General features: G+C 36.5%; 1 protein-coding gene across 1 annotated transcript; it reads left to right on the forward strand.

Annotated features, from left to right (window-relative positions):
* The first annotated feature begins 565 nt into the window (after positions 1-565).
* On the forward strand, positions 566-18,970 carry LOC136037538 (replication protein A 70 kDa DNA-binding subunit-like). The gene is made up of 3 exons (XM_065720260.1): positions 566-737; positions 13,692-14,002; positions 18,918-18,970. Exons 1-3 carry the CDS (start codon positions 616-618, stop codon positions 18,968-18,970), a joined length of 486 nt encoding a protein of 161 aa, XP_065576332.1. The 5' UTR covers positions 566-615.
* The last annotated feature ends 4,784 nt before the right edge of the window (positions 18,971-23,754 follow it).

Consider the following 23,754-nt stretch of genomic DNA (forward strand, 5'->3'; position numbering starts at 1 on the left):
AGTTTTGGATTACATCTAATCTTGCAATGGTTGAGTGACAAGCTGTTCCATAAATTGTTGAGCAATACTCCATTTTAGGCAATACATATTTGATATAATACTGGATCAAAAGTTCTGCTGGTAATCCTCTAGCCATATAGGCCAAACTCTTCATAACATTGAGTCTTTTCAAACATGTATATTTAAGATACATCACATGGGGTTTCCAGGTAAGTTTATTGTCAACCACTACACCTAGTATTTTTGCTTCACTAACATATTCAACTGGGTGGCCACTTAAGTACAGATCCGGAAGGGTTCCAATTCTTTTCCTAGTGATAACAATTGCCTTCGTCTTTGTTGCAGAAAACTTTAAGTCAGCTTCTTTGGACCATTTTTCTAATTTTGCAATGACCTGGGTTATTAGGGTCTTTATATGGTAGGTGTCACGCGCCATGACAAACGCAGTATTGTCATCTGCAAAAATAGCTCCTCCATCATCCTTCAGTAATATTTTCTACTCCTGGTGACTGCCATCTAATTATACGAGATTAGCAGACACTTCTTCAGATTCATTGAACGCGGCTAAACCAGCATGTTAGAAAGTTTTTGAATTTGCTGTCAAAAGTATTGAAAATGCTAAAGCTTCAATTAACAGCAAATGCTGTCAAAGACCTAATGGAGGGAAAACAGCTAACTGCTGTTATTCTGCAAATTTTGTCCACCAAGAAAGTTGGTAGTGTAACAGGAGCTGAAAGGTAAGTATGACAAAAAATATTTCTTTTGGCCTAGTAGGCTAGGCTGTGCTGCTTCTTCTTGTCACCCTCCCCTTGACGGATAGATACACAGCTGGGTATGGGCTTTTAATTTCCTATTAGTCTTATTCAACAAATGCTAACTGGCTATTTCACAACATTAATGCTGCTTCAACAGGAAAGGAAATAGTCCATTTGGTAGCCTATATTTGAGTTTTTCTGCTCCTCAGCTAGATAGAAGGGGGACATGCAAGTTAAATTTTTTTTTTGCAATTGTACAGAGTGGGCCTCACATATTTATTCAACAAAGAGTGATAAAAAAAACCTTGAACAAGGTTTGTTAAATAAATATAGAATACAGACCTTGCCCTGCTGCCTGCAGGGCTCAAGAACTAATACACTTTGCTCTATAGGTAATGTTACCTGTAAGCAAGCCCACTTTACACATTTTAGTTTTCCCCATGGAGGAGGAGGGTCAACCAGAAATGGATGCACCCCTAGAATTAGCATTTCTAAGTACTATAGTATATAGTAGCCTACTCAGTCAGTAGTGCAACAGGAACTGGGATCTATGCTGCTTTGCAGCATAGTTCCCAGTTCAGACAGCTTGTGATGAAACTAAACATTTGCCTCAAAGTGACTTAGTGACTGTTCAATACCCAACCCTAGGTAAAATTTTTGCAGTTTATATAGTTGACTTACCTATAAAGTGAACATACAACTTGATGCCTTTTTTATGTTCTTTACAAAGATAATATTTACATCTGCCACAAATTCAAATTTAAGCACTTTTTGAGCTCTTAAAAAATGACAAATTTTCAATTAAAGTATAAGTTATCACTCATTTTCAACAAAATAATCACAAGGATAATCACTAGCATCACAAGGCTAGAAAATCCTTATATTGCTCCAAGCTGCAGTTTAAGGTAATAATGCTACATTTTCTCAATGCTAAAATTATTCATAATAAGGTTAGGTCAAAAAGTGCTTAGATTTTAATTTGCGGCAGAAGCAATTATTATATTTGTAAAGAACAAAAAAAGGCATCAAGTGGTCTCCTGTCTAAATAAAGTATGAAAAATTGTTTTCAGCTTCACAACTTTGCTCAATCCTAATTTATGAGGTTTCACAGATCTGCAAATATGCTTTGTAAACTTTTTAAAAACCATTGATATGGCTTAAAATTCTACTGAAACAACAGGAATTGTATTTTCAGAGCTAAAACCAGAGATAAAGAAGCTGATAACCAAAAATTAAGGTAAATGTTGTTTTTTCAAAATTTCAATAGGTGAAGTAGGTCAGCCTGTCAAGTAGGCAAATTTCTAAGACTTAGAAATCAGAAGAGGGTTAACATAGAAGGTTTGCAATACCTTCCCTGAGTATATTCTTGGCCCTAGATTCATTACTGAAAGTTGTCCTACCCTAGCCCCTTTCTAAGATAGCAAAAAGTAGCTGAACTAAAATTTTACCTTCATTTCCATTTCAACTTTAAGCCCTTTACAGACCCTCAAAGATGATTAAGGGCTTAGAATCTCAAAAATGATATTTGCCCCCCCCCCAGCTGAAATTCAGTGTTTTTTTATGTTGTCAAATCTAAGTTGTATATACATATTTCAAGCATATGCAGAAATGGGTCAGTTTCTTTAGTGTATCTTTGCGTTTGTGATACTGTATAGCTCATTTTTCAGTGTCATTTTCCCTTTATTTGGGAAAATTGGCTCTAGCTTTTCCCCTCCTCCCAGGATTTCAGCAAAATTACACCACTGGTTGACTATCAAAATGAAAAGAAAAAAAACCAGTGAAATTTAGTATTTTTCAAAAATTCAGATTTGAAGAAAGTGATTACATAACTTAAGGCCTGTTTTTTTGCTCCTTTCAAATACTAAAGTCAGTTTCTAGTCTTGTCTTGCATGATTCTCCTTAAGGAAAGTCTTGCATTTTGATGCATTTAATTCAAGCTTCCAAATATTAGTCCAGTGAGTGAATGCATTGAAGTCCAGTCAGGTTGACTGAGTATTTTCCACTATGTCTGCATGATTGATAAGTTTTTGAGTCATCAGCTTAGAGATTGAGTCAGACCCAATACAGTGCACCAGGGTACACCATTTCTAACAAGAGCCAATGAGGAAAATGTCCATCCATCCTCACCAAATATTGTAACTATTAATTTCCTATATGTTAGGCATTGCACACCCTGTCAACCACATCCTCATTTGCCTCAGTTGCTTAGAGCTTTATATGAAGTCTTTAATTACCTTAAATTGCAGCTTGGAGCAATCCAAGGATTTCCTGATGACAGATTTTGTCAAATGTCTTTGCCAAATCCAGTTGTATGATTATTAACTTGGAACTGCTGGTCCTGATAATTTATTGGTTGTCAAGTCTTTGTGGATTGTAGTGTTAACAATTGCTTCTAGTAGATTCCCAACTGCAGAGGTTGTACTGATTGGCTAGTAATTGCATCTCTCCTCTTTGCTACCACCCATGCATATAGGGGTTATGTGGGATGTGCATCATCAGGTCCCAGTGACAACTTTTTTAGGCATGTCTTTACATTTACCACTTCCACTTCAATCCATAAAGCCCCCAAAGCAGAAGTTACAACCCTTCCCCCAGGTTCTGGGGAGGGAGTATGTTGACCCAAAAGTTTTTGTTATCTAATCATTAGACTATTTCAAACAAACTGACAATCTCAAACTTGATTGGATGCATTTGGGGAACCAAGGGTGTACTTGTGTGTGTTTTTAGGGGGTGGAGGGTAGATGCCCTCTGATCTCTTTTGACTCATAATAACTAATATAATAACACAATAACTTTTGAAAACTAGAATTTTCAATTTCCAATCATATGAGCCATCTTTGAAGTTTATTCAACCACTCCTTACATAAAAACCTTATATGCCTCCAGTGCATAACTTAAAACACTTGCCCTGGTTCCAATCAATTGAGCCCTCCAAAGTTTAGACAGGCATAACTTTCAATGCCTGCCCCTGTGCCTGGGGATTTGTGTTGAACCTGGGTTTTTTATCTGATTTTTGAACTATTGTTTTTACAAAATGACTATCTCAGATTTTTTGGATCTATTTAGGGAAGGAAGGCTGTGGGATGGGGGTTAGTTGCCCTCTGGTCATTTTTTACTCTTATAGTGGGTACCAGAACTTGTTATTTCCAATCAAATGAGCCCACTCCAAAGTTTATACAACCAACCCTTTCATATGAAGTGCCTCTGGGTAAAAAGAGAAAATAAATAATAAAATATTGAAGCCTTATGGTCTTCATGGCAGTGCTATAGTATTGCCTCTGGTAGTTTAAAGTCCCTAAAATGGAATTTTACTAAAAGCACTTTCAACCATAAAAAGAGCACCAAATTGCAATCTGAAAATGCCTCTTTTGTTTTAGCATGGATCCTTCTTGAGCCCCCCTCCCTACTCTGCACATTGATCATATCTTTTTATGCACTTCAGTCATAGGCTACAATTTTTATGGCACTTGGTATTAACCAAGTGACATATAGTAATTGCAAATTTTGTTGGTCTTCCCTGGTTTTGCAACTTTAGGCACTTCCAGGTAAGCTTCCAGGACGCTTTAGGCACTTCCAGGACAATTAAATTTGGCAGGTGTATCAGGGACCAGACCAGATTAAATTAGAAATAGTTGTTTTCCTGATTTGACTATCTGGGGAGAGTGGGGGGTTGGTTAATTCAGAAAAAAATGAAGTATTTTGACTTAGGACTAGGTGATGGGATCTTAATGAAATTTGATTTTTGGAAGGATATTGTGTCTCAGAGTTCTAAATTTAAATCCCGACCAGATCTGGTGACATTGTGGGGATTTGGAGGGGGGGGGGACCTAAAATCTTGGAAAATGTTTAGAATGGAGGGATCAGGATGAAACTTGGTGGGAAAAATAAGCAGATGTCCTAGATACATGATTGACATAACCGGAATGGATCTGCGCTGTTTAGGGGAGTTGGGGGGGGGGGGGTTATTTATGAAAAATAAAAAAAAATGAGGTATTTCTAACTTCAAAAGGAGTGATCGGATCTTAATGAAATTTGAAGTTTTGAAGGATATAATGTCTCAGGGCTCTTATCTTAAATCCTGACTGGATCCAGTGACATTGGGGGGAATCAAGGGGGAACCTAAAATCTTGGAAAATGCTTAGAGTGGAGGATTGGGACAAAACTTGGTGTGTAAAATAAGCACAAGCCCTAGATACATGATTGACATAACCAGAATGGATTCGCTCTCTTTGGGAGAGTTGGGGGGCGATGGTTAATTCTTAAAAATTATAAAAAATGAGGTATTTTTAACTTACAGACCGGATCCAGTGACATTGGGGGGAGTTCTGAAGGGGAACTTAAAATCTTGGAAAATGCTTAGTGGAGGGATCAGGATGAAACTTGGTGGTAAAAATAATCATTAGTCCTAGATACATGATTGAAATAACCGGAACAGATCCGCTCTCTTTGGGGGAGTAGGGGGGGGGGGAGGGTTTAATTGTAAAAAATAAAAAATGAGGTATTTTTAACTTATGAAGGAGTGATTGGATCTTGATGAAATTTGATGTTTAGAAGGATATTGTGTCTCTTAGTTCTTATTTTAAATCCTGACCGGATCCAGTGACATTGGGGGGAGTTGGGAGGGGGAACCTAAAATCTTGGAAAACGCTTAGAGTGGAGGGATAGTCCTAGCTACGTGATTGACATAAGTGGAACGGATCCGCTCTCTTCGTGGGAGTTGGGGGGAGGAGGGTTAATTCTGAAGAATTAAAAAAATTAGGTATTTTTAATTTATGAAGGAGTGATTGGATCTTAATGAAATTTGATGTTTAGAAGGATATCATGACTCAGAGGTCTTTTAATGAATATTTAGAAGGAACTCATGTCTCAGATTTCTTATTTCAAATCACGACCAGATTGTTTCTGGTCTGGTAGACATTGGGGGGAGTTGAAGGGGGAAACCGGAAATCTTGGAAAACGCTTATAAATGTTGTTGATACATGATTGATTTAGCCAGACTGGATCTGCTCTCTTTGGGGGAGTTAGGTGGTAGGGTTCGTGCTTTGGTGATTATGGTGTTTCTGGACTTGGTAGGATGATAAAAATTGGTAGGCGTGTCAGGGGGCTGCACAAATTGACTTGGTAAAGTCGTTTTCCCTGATTTGACCATCTGGTGGGCTGAAGGGGGAGGAAAAATTAAGGAATTTTTAACCTAGAGTGGGTGATTGTATCTTAATGAATTTTGATATTTAGAAGGACCTTGTGACTCAGAGCTCTTATTTTAAATCCAAGTCGGCATTAAGCCTCTGATTTTCCTTTTAAAGCAATCTATTGATTCTTAGAATTTTGCTAGAGCTCATACCATGTGAGCTCTTGGCTCTTCTGACCTTGTCACAAGTGCAATATGAGCTATTAGCTCTTGTTTTTCTCTGTGGCAAATTTTTTTCGACCCTATTAAGGAATCTTTCCTTAATTAATGCTGTTCCTTTTTAATAAATGCTTACTACCCAATGGCAATCATAAATACTTTCTTCTGTGACTCAGAAAAGTGTGCTGCTGAATTTTACAACACTATTCCCCTCATGATTGAATATAGCCTATAGTCTGCTCAATTTTGCCAACTCAACTATATTTTCAATAGAACTTTTTTTTTTATTGTTATTTTACAGTAAACTCTTCTGGATCATGGGGTTGCCCTTGTAATTTTTTATCTTGTCTAGTAATATTAGAATGCAGGGTTACTCCAAAAACTTAATGGAAAGGTCAATAAATGCTTGATTAAGAATAAATTGGTGTTGTTATTCTAGTTTTCAGGAGACAGTCTGCAAGCAAGATTGCATTTTGCTCATATTTCCCCTGAATGACACAAAACCTCCCATAAAATAAGTTTGTGCTCATATGGCCTGGAGTTTGCACTAGAATATTCAAGTTGTTTCTTGCTGCCCTAATGGGAGAAGACAGGAGATTCATGGATAACAACTAGACTCAATTGCAGGAACCAAAATGGCTAAGAACCATGCAAATTCAACAAATGTTTTCAAGGGCAATTCCCTTCTTTGTTATTTCATGTGTGGTTTGGTTGATGTAGGACACCTCAGATTTTATGAGAAAAACTTCCTTAAACTTTTTCTAGAGACATATCTCATTCCGAACTACACCTTTTGTACTACTCAAGAAGGTAGTAGTCAGATTTTAGGTTCATCTGTATTATTGTTTGTTTATTGATTTATATTTTTTATATTTTGGTGATTTTATGAGTGATCTGATTGCAAACCTGATCAACTACCAGCAAGAAAAGAGTAGTGCTATTCCAAAAAAAATTGTAAATATTATAGATGGCTACATTTTGTTTTTTATTTATTTATTTATTATTACAATAGCGGTAAGCATTAATGCTTGTCGCAAAAACACAAAATCATAATACTAATCTAAAGTAAATTGGCAACGACAAATTAAACAGCAAAAACTTCTAAATAAAACGACACTACACAACAAAAGCGTCTAAATAAAAAGGCGTATTTACTAATGCACTCTTAAAATTTCGAACACTCTCTGCCTCGACAACCTCCAAAGGCAAACCATTCCATGGTCCGGCAACTCTACTAACAAAAGATAATTGACCAATTTTTTTCAGTGGTTTTGGGGGATATAATTTATAATCATGCTGACGAGTAGAGTGATAATGGCTAAATTTAAAAAATAAATTTGGATTGACATCATCCACTCCTTTAATTATACAAAACACATTTACAAGGTCATTGTGACGTCTACGAAACTTCAACGACGGGAGTTGAAGCCTAGAAAGTCTGCAGATAAGAAAGGCGCTGAAGGTATGGGACCAATCTAGTGGCCCTTCTCTGAACCTTTTCTATCCTATGCTCATCTGTTAGACTTAATGGAAACCAAACAGAAGTATTATACTCAAGAAGAGGGCGGACCATTGATTTGTATAATAATAAGAAATTACGAAGGTTGAACCTACTAAAGCTTCTCCTTATAGACGATAATTCGCATTCTTTACAATTTCCGAAACAATCTTACCAAATTTCAATTGGGTATCAAAGTAAACACCAAGGTCACGCACTATTTCGTTTGAAGGGATTTTTATGCCAAACAGCTGGTAAGTATGCACAGGTGGGAGTTTACGAGCATAGTGTAGAACAACACACTTAGAAGGGTTTATGAACATGGAATTAGATTTGCACCAATAAGTTAGAGAGTCAAGATCCTCCTGTAAAAGTTGCACATCGTTTTGGTCTCGTACTGGTAGATAAAGTTTTACATCATCCGCGAACATCTTGACAGTAGAATGCTGAACAGAGGAAGGCAGATCATTAATAAATAAACAAAATAAAATTGGACCCAGGCAGCTACCCTGGGGGACTCCACTTAACACATCAATTGAGGATGACATAGCTTCACCAACAACAACCTGCTGATTTCGCCCATTTAGATAATCAGCAATAAATGCAATTGTTTTTTTACCCAATTTATAAGCTGCACATTTTTTAAGAAGGGTGGGTATCGAGACTTTGTCGAATGCCTTCGAGAAGTCGATGTAAATGCAGTCAAAGGGTATAGCTAAATCGGCAAAACGTTGAAAATCCAAAGTAACCTCAAGAAGCTGAGTATTACAAGACCTATTTTTTCGGAAAACCGAAAAAATTATTTTTTGGTTAATCTGTAAAGACTTAAAGTACTACACAGTCCTGAGCAAAACTGGTCTTACAAATAATGCCCTAGGATATCTGCTGAAGAGCTCTATAATATACTTGAAGAAGTGTAGATGAATAATACTTCCCCAAGGATTGGAATATATAACTACTCTCCCATTTTATAAGACGGCTGATAAAACTCAGGGCAAAATTTACAGTGTAATAAGTCTAACTGACACTGTGGTAAAAATATTTGGGATTATTCTCATTAACTGCTTCAAGGGGTAAGGGAGAAATGAGATTGTGAAAACCAAACTGGCTCCTTTATTGACAATATTTTTGCACTACCTCATTATCCAGCAGTTTGAATGATACAGCTTGCCTCTGATTCTGATATTTCTTTTCTTACTAGCAATTTACTAACAATATGTATAAACCATTGTTCAACTCAATTGCCATCTTCAACTCAATCACTTGCCAAAAACTTTTGAACATTCAAGAGAATGGTAGAATAGCCTTGAAATTTTTAGAAACACTTAAGGTATACTATGAGGAATCATTGAGTCAAGTTTAAGTTTATATGGAGACAAGGCCAAGGAATTTTTGGTTGAGTTTGGAGTAAAAAAGGCTACATCCTGTCTCTGACTGTTCAACTACTGTGTTGAGTGGGTGCTTGGGAATACCATATCCTCTCCTTCTGGAATTTGGATTGGACATAATCTTTTACTATAAAACCTCGATTATGCTTATGATGTTGGAATCCTCTTAGGTCCAGAAAAAGCCCAAACTATGCTCAATGACATGGTGACATGGGCATATTTCACTGGCTTGAAAGTCAGCACAGGGAAGACGAAGTTTATTGGAATATGCCATATTGCCTTTTTTGCTAATTGTGAACCAACTACTGTTGGATCAGATTGACAACTTCAAATATCTTGGCTTCTAGCTTTGTATTGATGCATCTACAGATCCTAATATCCAACAGTGATTACAATAAGCACAGATGGTCTTTGTCCCCCCCCCAGGAAATTTGTGGAACAAGTGCAAAATTGGTGAACACACCTATTCCAAATCTACTTGACTTTGGTTCAGAGCATCCTTCTCTATGGATCCAAAACTTGGCTGGTGAAACAACTGCATGAAAATGCATTGAAGGTGTTTAAGCATACCTGTCTGCAAAATATTCTAAGGATATATCTGCATGACCACATATCAAGGTTGGATATGTGACGAATGCATGATATCAAGAGAATGATCCCTCAAAATCAAATGATACCCAACTGAAATGGTTGGGACATGTCTTGTGGAAGTCAACAGAGTACCTGTCTTGCCAAATCCTTATAGCCCCTCCCCCAATCCTTCAAGTCTCTTGGTTCATGGAAGAGGTGCCAGGGAAATCAGTGAAAGGACTGGTGGAACATGGTTAAACCATAACCAGACCATTCAAATAGTCTGGACACAGACAGACAAGCAAGTGGCTCCCACATGCAGAACAACAGACTGCACTGGAGCACACTTTTATGGCCTAATATGTTTTGCTATAATGAAAAAAAAGTATATCAATATATCTACATCTCACCAATTTTGTGCAAGCACAATCTTGATGCAAGCTTTTTTGGAAGGTTTACATGAATGCCATATGCCTGATCTGGATAAAGCTGATTGGGAACCCCTTTTGTATGAGGAACTCATTCTATTGCAAGCTGAACTAGCATTTGATGAAGAGGCATAGTGCTAAAGTTTCTCAAGGAATTAACTCATCCATTGGCTGCTATAAATCACTGAAGAACAAAATAGACAACAAGGCAAAACAAACAACGTTGGACAATTTTTGTAAGCCAGGTCCATCCTTACCAGGAAAAAATGATAACAACAATCATCTGCAGGTTACCATTTGTTCATTTTAAGGCTATTAAAAAAAATTATTTATGCATGAATAATTTGTTTTGTTTTGTTGACGGGTCAGAAATAAATTGAATTGATTTGCATGAATTATGTAACATGAAGCTGTTTGATTTTTGTTCATAGATTGTTTCTGGTTTTTGGAGTCTGTTATTATTCTATGTACAGATGTAACTGTATTTTTTATTCAAATAAAATGCGTTTTGAATGATCAACATCAAAAAATTGACTGGACTATTTTTCTTATTTCAAACAACGAATAAACATCTTCCTTGAAAGTGATCCTGACATCAAATGTAGTGCTAAAGTTTCTCTAGGAATAAACACAAACACTGGCTGTTATAAATCACTGAAGAACAAAATAGACAAGAAGGCAAGATGAATAATATTGCATGACCACCTGATCCGAGTAAAAAGGGGGTAGTTATTTCTTTAGTTGATAAAGTGTTAAAATTAGCTTCACCAGAATATATAAGTAGTGAATTAATTTTTATTAAGGATATTCTAGTAGAAAATATGATTTCTCAAATAATTGAAAAAAGGAAAAAAATAGTTACTGGAACCTATAATATTAGAAGAAAATTGATCAAATCAAAAAACAAATTACATAACTTTGCCTTATATCCCAATGTTGTCACAGAAATTAATTAAAAAAATAAAATAAAAAACAGCTTTTAAATCAAGACAAAATATAAGTTCATGGCTAAATAATGGAAAAGATAAAAGTTCTAAGAAATATACAACAGGGGGCATACAAAATTCCATGCTCTTGTGGTAGATTTTATGTAGGTAGACCACAGCAGAATTTACAAAATAGGCTACAGCAACACAAAAATGCAATAGATTGCTCGCTAAGACAGAATAAAAAACCTGAAACATTTGAATCCGCTATAGCAGCACGTATATAATTTTCCTCATCACAATATTTTATTTGATCAGACAAAAATTGTTGATATGTCTGTAGGACTTTTACAAAGTTTCAGAGAAATTATAGAAATAAAAAAGATTATCTATGGGGTATTAGTATTAATAGAGATGAAGGGGATTTTAAGATAAATTCAATTTATAACAGTTTAATTAAAGACCAGTCAAAAACTTCAACGAGTACTGATTTGCATAATTGTCCTGAAACAAGTAATAACCTTACAAACGAAAGTCAAAGCAAGGTCAATGCTTTAAGAAGTCAACAGACTGCAGCTAAAATAGCAAATGAAAAAATCCATTCAATTTATAATTCATAACTTTGTTTCATTAACCTGTAAGATTTTGATTGGATTTGGGGTTGGGTGACCTGCTTTTGTTTTGTTGCAAGTATTTATAATTTTCATTTTTAATAGATCCCCATTTATACACCAAATGTGGCTGAAGAAAGTTTCATTATATACAGTTGCTTTAGTTTTATTCTAAAGTTATTACCGTCAGTGCTGGAGTTTTGTTTTGTAATTTGAGTTGTTCTTATTTATTTTATTGCTTATATTTTTTTATATGGTATTTTATTTGTCATGGTATTTTTTTTATGATGTCTTAAAAGTCTTAAATTGTCAGTTTGTAATTAAAAAAAAAATTTCCCGTTGAGGAAGGCTCCCGGGCGTGGGGCCGAAATATTCGGGGTATTTTTATTTTTTAGTTAAAGTTTAGTTTATATACTTTTTTTGTTCACCGCTTTATAGAAATTAAACCCGTTTTTTCTTTACTCAATTTTTCTTTTTCGGCTCGGCAGCCAAGTTTCATGGAATGTATCTTGTCTGTAAAGCAAGGTACGTGTGTACTAGTTTTACTACTACTAATGTAACTTCTGCTTCTAAAGATGTGAAGATAGAAATTTAAGGGGATATTAAGGGGAAGTTGAACTGGATCAAAACACACTGTGTGCATGCACGTAATCAAAACGGCAAACTGGCAATATAACTTCGAAGACCACACTGCCTTTCCATGACGAAAGTAAAACAGTTCAAAATAGGGATGAAACCTTTTTATTGACAGTGAATAGATATAAAATTATTTAACTGGATATTTCGAACACATATACAGTGTTTTATTCATGTCTTTTAGTTTTACTGCTGATGATGAACACTGTATATGTGTTCGAAATATCCAGTTGACTAATTTATATCTGTTCACTGTCAATAAAAAGGTTTCATCCCTATTTTGAACTGATTTATTTTTGGCAATATCTTAGGAATAGCTTGGAGCATGAAGTTGAAACTTACTGGGCTTATCATGAGGGATATTGAACAAAGCCTAGGTAATATTTGTGTATTGCTCTTACTACTTCTACTGTTGCTAAAGTTAAGTAAGGCCAAAATTTCAGGAACAATTTTGTCATTAAAGAGGTATTCCACCAATACTTTAGTCCTAAACTCCAAACTGTTCCTGAACAGTTTGGGGTATGAAGTTGAAACTTCAGGGGTTAGTCAAGTGGGGTTTTGAACTAACCAAAAGGCAATATTTGCATGCTAGTATTGCTACTACTACTAAAGCTAAGGGTATTAAGATGACATTTTTAGGGAGTGGTCAGAGGATGCTGAACTAAATCAAAACACATTAAACATGTCTTACAGAAATAGGGCAAATAAAAATAAAAAGAGGACGTGCCTCTGTCCTTAGAGAGTTTTTTTTTCCTAAAAAGTTGAACAGCCAAATTGATAAATAATAAAAGTGAAATTTAGGGTGATTTCTTATAAAATTCTGTAGGCTTCATGGAAACGCAATTGGTTTGTTTTGCATGGAGTAGGAAGACAGCTCCATCATAGTAAACTTCAAAAAACAGTGTGAAATAAGAAGATGGATACAGGTAGATAGTTATTGTTGAAAGGTGCATAAAACCTTAATAAAGGAAAAAAAGATGATGGAAGACCTGAGTGGGTGCGTTGTAAAAAAAAAAAAATAGAAAACAGCAACATGAATCTCATTATGACAGAAACTTTCATTTATAGCTATTGTTTTCTTAGTTCATTTTGTCATATCTTTGCCTAGGCCAAGTGTTCTTATTATGGTCTATGGGATGTTAGCTCTCTTTAGGCTTTTCATTTTTGAGGATCGAACTTCACTGTTCTGCTCAATATTACTAAATTAGAAAATAAGAGTCAACTATGGTCTATACCTGTATTTGTTTTTTTTTTTGGGGGGGGGAGGGGGGAGAAGAATTCTAAGTTCAGTCCAAAAGGACCCCCCATCACCCCCATCCTGACTCCCTGTCATAAAGAAAGACTGCAAAGATATGGCTTGAACAGCCTTTTTGTCATTTCCAACTTCTCTGCTAGGTAAATCATTTATTATCCCTTCACCACACCACAAATAACAAAAAGAAGACAAACAACTCTCTGTACTTATTGTCAACTAAACTTTTTTTAAACTTTTCAAATTTTTCTCTTTTTTACTTAACATGGGAATATTTCAGGTATCAAGCTCTCATAAGTGATGGGACATATTCATATGGTTACGCCATGTTAGCTACCCAGCTGAATGGCCTAGTAACAAGCCGACAGCTTGAGGATTACTCTATTGTGCGTGTTAATAATCCAATAGTAAAAACAATAAACAAGCAAGGAAAGGAAGAAAAACGAACTGTGGTCTTGCGGGATTTGGAGATTTTGAAGCGAGGATTAGAGGTTGGCCGAAGAGTTGGTGATCCAGTTAAGTGGACCCCTGGTGCATCAAAGGCTGCATCAAAGCCACAAGCTCCTGCACCACCTTTAGATGCTCTTTCTGGTAAACAGAAATCTTTTTTATTTGCCAAACTTAGTTAAAAAAAAGAGATGTCTCTTGAAAATCGAGAGTAAAAGGCTCTGACAAAGATTAGATGTAGATCATACATACCTGTGTGATGGAAGATTTTTCATTTGTAAGATTGACCCAAACGCCCTGCCAGAAAATTCACTTTTTCTTTCTTTTCATTTTTAGAATGGCTAAATTCTGCTTGAAATAAGCTAAAGTTTTCAGCATTGCATGAATAATCTATACATGAGCAAAAAAGTGTTTCTGAAAGTTTCAGAACACCAACCATAAATCAATTTTTATATCAGATAAAGAGCAAATACTGCATACCTAGATTTTATGCATAACATTTATGTTACAACATCTATTATGTAACCTGAACGTTGTTTAAAACAGAAGAGTGGACTAGCTGTGGTATTGCAAGAACGCTTATCTTGAGAAATGTAAAGCAAAAGAAAAGCAAAGTCTGAGAAAAGCAATTTTATGAGTTTGACTGCTAATAAATATGAATTATAGACACAAAATTTAAGACAGAACACTTTAAATGGCATCATAGGGCAAATAGTAAATAGAAAAAAGGAGATGATTCTGAGCAGTAAAATAAAAGTTCAACAGTTTGTATTGATTGTGATATGGAATATATATTTATGTTAAAAAAAAAGAATTGGTTTTTGACGATAAATATGGGAAATAAAGTATTTTTTTTTGTAAATTAAAACAAGAAAAATTATCCTCAACAAAAAGTGTCTGTTTTTCTCAGCACCCACTTTCAATGTTCAAATGCTAGTTGTGCTGTATTTAAAACACAACATTTTACATTTTATATAAAACAAGACCTAATACAAGGTAGAAATGTGAATAATTATGAGTGGCAATGTCACAATTCATATAAGATATCAGTAATGAGTGTGATATGGAATATACATATATTAAAAAAAGAGACATACTTTTTGATTGTAGAAAAAAAATTGATTTGTTTCTAAATTACGAGTAAAGACTGGGCTATTGTTTTAGGAGAATCAAAGATATCCTGAATGACAAGGGCCCCTCTAACCCAGTTTTTAACGTTACAATGTTACTTGTGGTTTACTGAGAACAACATATATTTATGTTGCTGGTACTTTTGGAACATAAAAACCAAATGAAACAAATAAGAAGGATTAGTGATTATGACTATTAATATAAAACATATTTTAAACTTTTTGGCTATGTGTTTGTGTTTGTTTTTTACTTAGTTGTAGCTAATGCTCCATATATGATACATTGTTTAAACTTTAATTCTTTTACCGAAGCTCACAAAATATGCTCGTTTTCAGAAATTAAGAGTCAGCTCTTAAATATATCTGCATGTCCAAGCCAACTGATAAAGAGCATTTCTTGCATCCGTTAATCAACCAAATTCTTTCAAATTTTTTGTCTTCAATGCAATCCCCTTGGCTCATTCTACATGTTCTTTTTTCTAGCCAATCAGAGAAAAAAAAATGCCTATTTCAAGGCATCACAAGCTGATAAGCGCTTTTTTGTTCTTATTAAGATCTGCTTGACCTTGTCTGCATGCTCAGTATGATTTGAGCGATTTTTAATATCAAGCTTTTTAAGATTTTTTCGCCTCAAAAATTGATACAGTCAATTTTTCAATTTTTTATTTATTTTCATTGATGTCTTCTTGTCTCTGTCCACATGACAGAGACAAAAGGTATTTCAACCTGATTTGAGAAACATGAGTTTTCAATTTCTTTTGCATTGTAATGCATTGTAAGAAATTGGTACAATTATGTTTTTTCTCTAAATTTGTTGCCTTCTTTGATGCTTTCTTTGTTCAAGTTACATGCGCTTTAGCTTTCAGACAAGCCAGGAAAAAAATTACCCTTTTTTTAGGTGTCATGTAGATTTGCTCTGTTTGGGGGAGTTGGGGGGGGGGGGGTTAATTCTGGAAATTAGAAAAAATTAGGTATTTTTAACTTACGAAAAGGTGATCGGATTTTAATGAAATTTGAAGTTTGGAAGAATATCATGTCTCAGAGCTCTTATTTTAAATCCCGACCAGATTTGCTGACATTGGGGGGAGTGGGGGGGGACCTAAAATCTTTGAAAACGCTTAGAATGGAGGGATTGGGATGAAACTTGTTGGGAAAAATAAGCACAAGTCCTAGATATGGGATTGACATAACCGGAATGGATCTGTTCTCTTTGGGGGAGTTGGGGGGGGATGGTTAATACTAAAAAATTAGAAAAAATGAGGTAATTTTGACTTACGAAAGAAAGATCGTATCTTAATGAAATTTTATATTTAGAAGGACCTCGAGACTCAGATCTCTCATTTTAAATCCCGACCGGATCCAGTTTCATCAGGAGGGGTGGGTGGCACCGGAAATCTTGGAAAATGCTTAAAGCAGAGAGATCAGGATGATACTTGGTGGAAAGAATAAGCACAAGTCCAAGATAGGTGACTGACATAACCGGACCGGATCCGCTCTCTTTGGTGGAAGTGGAGGGGGGGGGGGGGTGATTCGAAGAAATTAGAAAAAATGAGGTATTTGTAACTTACAAACGGGTGATCAGATCTTAATGAAATTTTATATTTAGAAGGATCTTGTGTTTTAGAACTCTCATTTTAAATCTCAACCAGATCCGGTGACATTGAGTTGGGGGGGAAAACCAAAATTCTTGGAAAACGTGAAAATCGAGATTTCTTACGAATGAGTGATCGGATCTTAATGAAACTTAATATATAGAAGAATCTCATGTCTCAGATGCTCTATTTTCAATTCAAATCGGATCCGGGGACATAGAGGGCTGGAGGGGGGAAACAGAAATCTTAGAAACCGGAAATCTTGGAAAACCCTTAGAGTGGAGAGATCGGGATGAAACTTAGTGGGAAGAATAAACACAAGTTATAGATACGAGATTGTCATAATTGGTACGGATCCGTTCTCTTTGAGGGAGCTGGAGGTTGTTAATTTGGGAAAAGTCAGAAAAATTGAGGTATTTTTAACTTCAGAACGGGTGACCGGATCTTAATGAAATTTGATATTTAGAAGGAACTCGTGTCTTAGAGCTCTTATTTTAAATCCCGACCAGATCTTTTGCCATTGGGGGGAGCTGGAGGGGGAAACTGGAAATCCTGGAAAACGCTTATAAAGGTCGTAGATACGTGATTGACGTAACCGGACTGGATCCGCTCTCTTTGGTGGAGTTAGGTGGTGGGGTTCAGTGTTTTGTTGAGTTTGGTGCTTCTGGACATGCTAGATGATGAAAATTGGTAGGCGTGTCAGGTAGACAAATATTAGTAGATTAGACTATACAAATTTATCATTTGTATATATCAATAATCAATAATAAAAAAAAATAATAATGTATGTTTATACAAATAATCAGGTAGACTTGTTAAAGTCGTTTTCCCCGATTCGACCATCTGGGGGGCTGAAGGGGGAGGAAAATTAAAAAAATTGAGGTATTTTTAACTTACGAGTGGGTGATCGGATCTTAATGAATTTCATATTTAGAAGGACTTCGTGACTCAGAGCTCTTATTTTAAATCCCGACCGACATTAAGCCTCTGATCATCCTTTTAAAGCAATCTATTGATTCTTATAATTTTGCTAGAGCTCCTACCATGTGTGAGTTCTCGGCTGTTGGTTCTTTCGACCTCGTCACAAGTGCCATATGAGCTCTTAGCTCTTGTTTATCTTCCTTGGGGCCCTTATGATCCAGTTAGTTGCACCCTGTAAGGTTCAAGCCGATAAAGCAAAATTATAATAATAATAAATGCGACTCTTTTTGACTTTCATGAATCTATACTTCAAGATTTATTTTCAAGGCAATAGGAGTAGAAATGTTTTACACTCGTTTTTAGGTGTCACTTATTTTTTGACCTTTGGTTTGGACTCTTCAGAAATATTATAAGTCAATTAACTCATTTTCATCTTGGCTAATTGGAATTTTTTGAAGTCCCTGTCAATTCAGACAAAGGGTTTTCCGGCTCAATTCCTTTTCTAAGTTTTTTTTTCTCAAGTCTCGGTTTGGCTTGATTTAAAAATAAACAAAAACTTTGCAAACATAAAATAGACTCTTCTACAACAAAATTTACGTTGGGACCCATAAGCAAAAGATACTCCTGTTCATTCTTTAAAATAACCACACCACTCCTCAATGTGTTTTTTACCTTGATAATTTTGCTCCTCCCTGGAGGTAGAATCACTTCACCTATTCAGATTAATAAAATTAAGAAAACAACTCAATTAATATTAAAAGAAATAACGTAACCCTAAATTTTTTAAAAGTATTGTTAACTTTTTTCCATTTGACTAAGCATGTCTTTAAATCTTTTTTGTTTTGTTTTGAAAGGCCCAAGGAAGCTCCTGCATGTCTGTTCTTGTGGAAGCATGTTCTATGCTTTTACAGGTGTGGTGTATATGTAATAATTCGAACCCTCTGTTTATTACCCAGTTGCGATTTTCTCGTATAAATATTTTAATGGCCTGCTCACCCTTTCTTTTGAAAATCTTTTTACTTTTAATAGAGACCGTCTATCTTATACTTTTAGACCGTATATTTTATAGAGACGACTACTATTCTAGCCCTCTTCTGATTTCAAAGTCTTTGAATTCTGCCTAGGCTACTTACAGGTCTATTCTCAATAGAGTTTTGGCAAAAAGTTGGGTAAACTTCTAGTTAATTGACTTGCTATCTCGGAAAGGGTTTAGATTAGGGAAATGAAACTCTCAGGGATGGGTCTACAGGCTAAAGTAGGTCATGGGAAGTTATTTTAAAGTACCCACCTCCACTCCTCCCTCTAGGGGGTTTTGAAATTTGCCTACATGACTGGACATGTGCACCTATTGAAATTTTGACAAAACAACATTTTACCTAAATTTTCAGTTACTAGTTGCTTTTTCTCTGCTTTTAGCTCTGAAAATTCTGGGTTTTATCGATCCTCAGTGTTTGTATGAATCAGATTGAGGGTACTGCCAGACAAGTGAGTGGGAATCTTCACAATCAATCGCTGTTTAGAGGTAGAAAACTAGGTCACGCCTGTTTTGTGTGCTTTCAGGGTAATATACAGATGACGTTATCACGCATGAAAATCGACGAGACAAGCCCGCGATTTTGCACATTACCCATATAACCTCATGATCTGGATTTGTGAGTTCAGGTAGGAGTTTACACGAAATGTCTTTCCTCACATTGATTCCTACACTATCACTGAGCTTGTTGTCACCTCGACTATTTTGAGTACTTAGAAATGAGTTGTATCCAGCAATCCGTCTTGTAGTGTCATTGAGGTTCCAAGTTTCTGTCACAGTAGCAGCAGCTATGTTTCTGCTATGGAGCGGGACTTCAAAGTCTTCCATCTTTTAAAAAGGGATTGACAGTTAGCCAAGAGGAAATTAGGCATGGTGGGCCTATGGGACATGATCGGCTTAAGAACAGACGGTTAGGTCCTGGATGTGGCACAGGGGGGTTTGGTCAAATCTCTTTAGACTGGGTATTTTAGATGTTGTGGATATCTTGATTTTCACCAGGTTTTGCTCAAACACTTGTTTTGGCGAATCACAATTGTCATGGTTTGTCATTAGTACCGAAATAGTGCACCCTGTATGCCTTCTCCTTTCATTTTCCCCTGCCCGGCATCCAAGTCTCCTTTGTGTTGGTTTGTTTCCACTGGTGGACGATGTGCCATCTGTGACTTCTTGTAGTAAGTGCAATGTACTTGGCGTAGTTAAGATAGATGGCATCAAAAAAGTGGAAAGGATATGCAACTTTACTATGTCAGTTTTTGGCACAGTGACGGCTTCAACAAGAGTGGTTCTAGTGCTCAAAAATAGAGCAGAAAAAGCTGTATAAGTCAATATCATTTTCACCATGAAAAAACAGCTTTCGCCCACAAATATAAAGCTAAACTGTGGTAAGATGTTTTGCTAGCCAGACGGCGCAAGTGACATCTACCATTAGTCAAGTGTCAAGGAGCTTGGTGATGATGCTATAAGTTTCAAGTAGATTGGTATCCACTGACTTGTTGCAATGGAATCCATGTTGGTTATTAGATAGTATCATATGGATTGCATCATTCATGATTCTCTCAAGAAGCTTGGCAACAGCAGACATTTAGCTGATTGGTCTGTAGTTCTCTGCTCTGGATTTGTCCCCCTTCTTGAAAATGAGAGCCATGTGTTTCTCTTTCCAATCAGATGGAATAATGCTGGAGTCAAGCAAAGACTGGAAGATGTTTGTAAGGGGTGCAGCAATGATGCTTGCAACTTCTTTCAGTAACCTCAGATGGATGTTGTTATCAGATGCGTTATCTCAGAACAGTAGATGTTTAGTAGGATGGTTTTTTCCGAGTCTACTGTCATGTTCGGGAAACAGAGAAGTGCGAAGGGAATTTGGATCTTCGACAGTATATAGTCACATGAACTCTGGTTGGAATGGATGTTAGCAGCTTCCCAGTTGAGGCTGAACAATCATGTATGTGGGGAATTTGTGGATGAAGTTTGCTGCAAGGGCTTTATTTGAAAAGAATTACAGATCGGCATGTAGTCGGATATGGAGTAATCAAGAAGAACCGTACTATTAGAGGTGGGTTTAATGATAAAAGAACAATGGAAAAAGTCCAACTGAGACACGGAGCCAGGTTGATGGATGTACGTAAAATCGCGATCATTTTCAACATAGGTAAGATTTGGACAAGCATGGGGTAAGATCTGAGATCTATTGTTTTCAGGGTCAGACAGTTCACAGTTAAAGTCACCAAACAAGAGACAACTTAGGCCTTCATCTTCATATTTTGATACTAGCTTGGCAATAGATGTACATGTGAGAGAGAACTTCCTCTCAGATATATCATTACGGTAGTTAGCAGGAAAATAAACTACGAATATGAGCACATTCGAAACTTTAACCACAAAGGAAACTGTCAGACTTAGCAACTAGATTACCAAGTAGCTATTTCCTACTTGGCCTACCGCGAGTGGACTTAGCATGGTGGAAAAACAGATTATGAGAAGACGTAAACTCCAAAAGTTGACGACTATCGCTTGACAAGAAGTGTTCCTGGAGACCTACCACGTCAAACAGCAAGCAAAGTTCAGACTGTAGGTGATGTTTCGGTAGAGCTTTCGCATTGATGTTCCACGATTCCATTTTTATTGTTTCTTCCGGCATTTGAATTCTTTAGGAGAGACTGAGCGACAGGACATTTAAAACTGTAGCATGGGTAGTCGGAGGAGTTGCAAAGAGCACACTTGAGTGCCTTGGTACAAGGATTATCTTTGGTTGTGGAGTTACCAGCCTCACCACACCTGGAACATTTTCGGGTACCTGAGCACCCAGACGCAAAATGACCTTATGACTGGCAAGAGAAGCATTGGGGTGGCAAGCGTTTTAATATACTAATGGGGAGTCTTTCGTACCCTATGATGGGCGGAAAGCGAATAGAAGACTCGAGGTCCTCTTTATACTCAAAAAGAAGCTTAAACGAACGGGTGTTTAGGATTTGAGTTGCTTTCAAACAGTTGGCAATCAGATCTCATAGGCTACTTTCGTTCAGGTCTTCTGGAACATAACGGATAATACCGAAAAAGGAGGGCATTGGAGCTTAGGCTCAACTTCAGAGCTATTCTCGGTTATGCATGACATAATAGATTCGGCACCATTTTTATCCTTTGTGACTACTTTCCAGGCGTCTCTACTGGGACGAAGCTCGATTATATTCCCACTAGCTTCTCCACATATATGCTCCAGATAAGCCTTACGGGGTTCTTGCTTTTTAAGGTCTAAGGGGGGCTTCTTGAGGATAACTGCATACGAAGGCTTGGCCGGTGGAGTGACTTATTGATTCATGGATGTAGCAAGATTCTCAGCTGCACGGTATTTTTCTCACTTTCAATTCTCCGTTTTTCTCCGTTCCGATATGTCAATCACGTATCTAGGACCTGTGCTTATTGTTCCCACCAAGTTTCATCCCGATCCCTCCACTCTAAGTCTTTTCCAAGATTTTAGGTTTCCCCCTCCAACTCCCCCAATGTCACTGGATCCGGTGGGGATTTAAAATAAGAGCTCTGAGACACGATATCCTTCTATATAATTTTTTTTATTAAGATCTAATCACTCGTTCGTAAGTTAAAAATACCTTATTATTCTAATTTTTCTGAATTAACCGCCCCCCCCCCCACTCCCCCCCCCCAAATGGTTGAATCGGGAAAACGGGAACATCGGGCATGGAAGTGCCTAAACTAGCAAAACTGGGACCGACAGACCGACAGAATTTGCGATCGCTACATGTCACTTGGTAAATACCAAGTGCCATAAAAATAGAATAGCGTAAGAAAAACAAAATTTAAACTTACTACCAAGCTGTCAAATTAACCCTCTTTGTTTTCATTGTCCTATTGAACTAAATAAAATGAAAAGGCCCAAAAAAAATTTCGTCATAAGAGAATCTTATCAAATAGTTTGTGGTAAAAAAAAAAACTGAAAGTAAAAAGTGACTTGGACCAATAGTCACCAAAACAAAAAATTGGATTCTTATAACAATTGCTACTCTGACAATATTGGCTTTTTATGCTGATTAAATAAAAAAAAACTGATTTTTTAACTGCAAGTAAGCAGCGACATTAAAACGTCAAACGAACAGAAATTATTCAGTATATTAAAGGGGTTGTCTCCTCTTCCACCCCTCACTCTTTACACTAAGGTTTTTACTCTTACTCACAACTCTACTTTTTAAAACAATAAAGTTGTAGTAGTAAACCAGAATTGGATGGTGAGCCTGATATTCTTCTTCTGATAAGGAAAATTGATTGAACCTCTTGTAAATTGGGAAACCATGGATTTAAAGGGAACTTGGACTTCTTGGGAGGGAGCAAAGAGGGAAGCTTTAAATAAGTTGAGATGGCGGAAGTTTGCAGCTGTGTGAGCCATAGGTATGTTGGCGCTACAGCGTAATGTTAGTAGTAATTTAGTAATATTTTTACACTTTTGATTGTGGGATGGGCGCAAATACCCCTCTCATTGACCTCATCTTGCTAAAATTGATAATACGGTGTGTTTTAGAGTTTTAACCAATGTTAACCAAAAATGATGGCGGGATGGGCGCAAATACCCCTTTCATTCTACATGCGACCTCATTTCGTTAAAATTGCTAATGGATCAAGGGTTTCAGCCATTATCAACCAAAACTGATTATCAAAAAATATATTTCAGACGGCGAGCACCGTTCAAGATCATGCCCCAACTTACCACCAGGCACAGAGTGTGTTGATCAAATTTGTATTTCAGAAAAATTTAAGCTAAAGCTATTTTGATTCTGAATAGTAATTACTATTATTCGCAAATATTCCTACACAGGAGGAACGTTTCACTGAGATTGTTTTGAAGCAACAGGGGGCAAAGGGAGGTGTCACACTCAGCCCCTCACCTGGAAGACAAAATTCATGAAAAATGTACAGTTTTGCAGCAATGGCACGAATATGACACATTCCATCCCTGGATTGTGTAAATTTTTATTAGACTAGTCAACTAGATATAGCCTGGTTATTTATTAGGCAATAAAGTTTTATTTTAAGGGGAAGTGGGAGCAATATATTCCTTAATAAATTTCAGAATTTGACTTCTTTTAGGTCATCAGAGGGGTATCTTAAACCCAGAAACCCGTTGGGTCCTGGGAAACAATATCAGAATTAACGAATCTAGGTATGACTGTCCTGGGAGATTTTTCAATGAAGAAAGTAAGTTTTGAATTGTTT

This window comes from Artemia franciscana, chromosome 17 (assembly GCF_032884065.1).
Source record: "Artemia franciscana chromosome 17, ASM3288406v1, whole genome shotgun sequence".
Classification (NCBI taxonomy): domain Eukaryota; kingdom Metazoa; phylum Arthropoda; class Branchiopoda; order Anostraca; family Artemiidae; genus Artemia; species Artemia franciscana.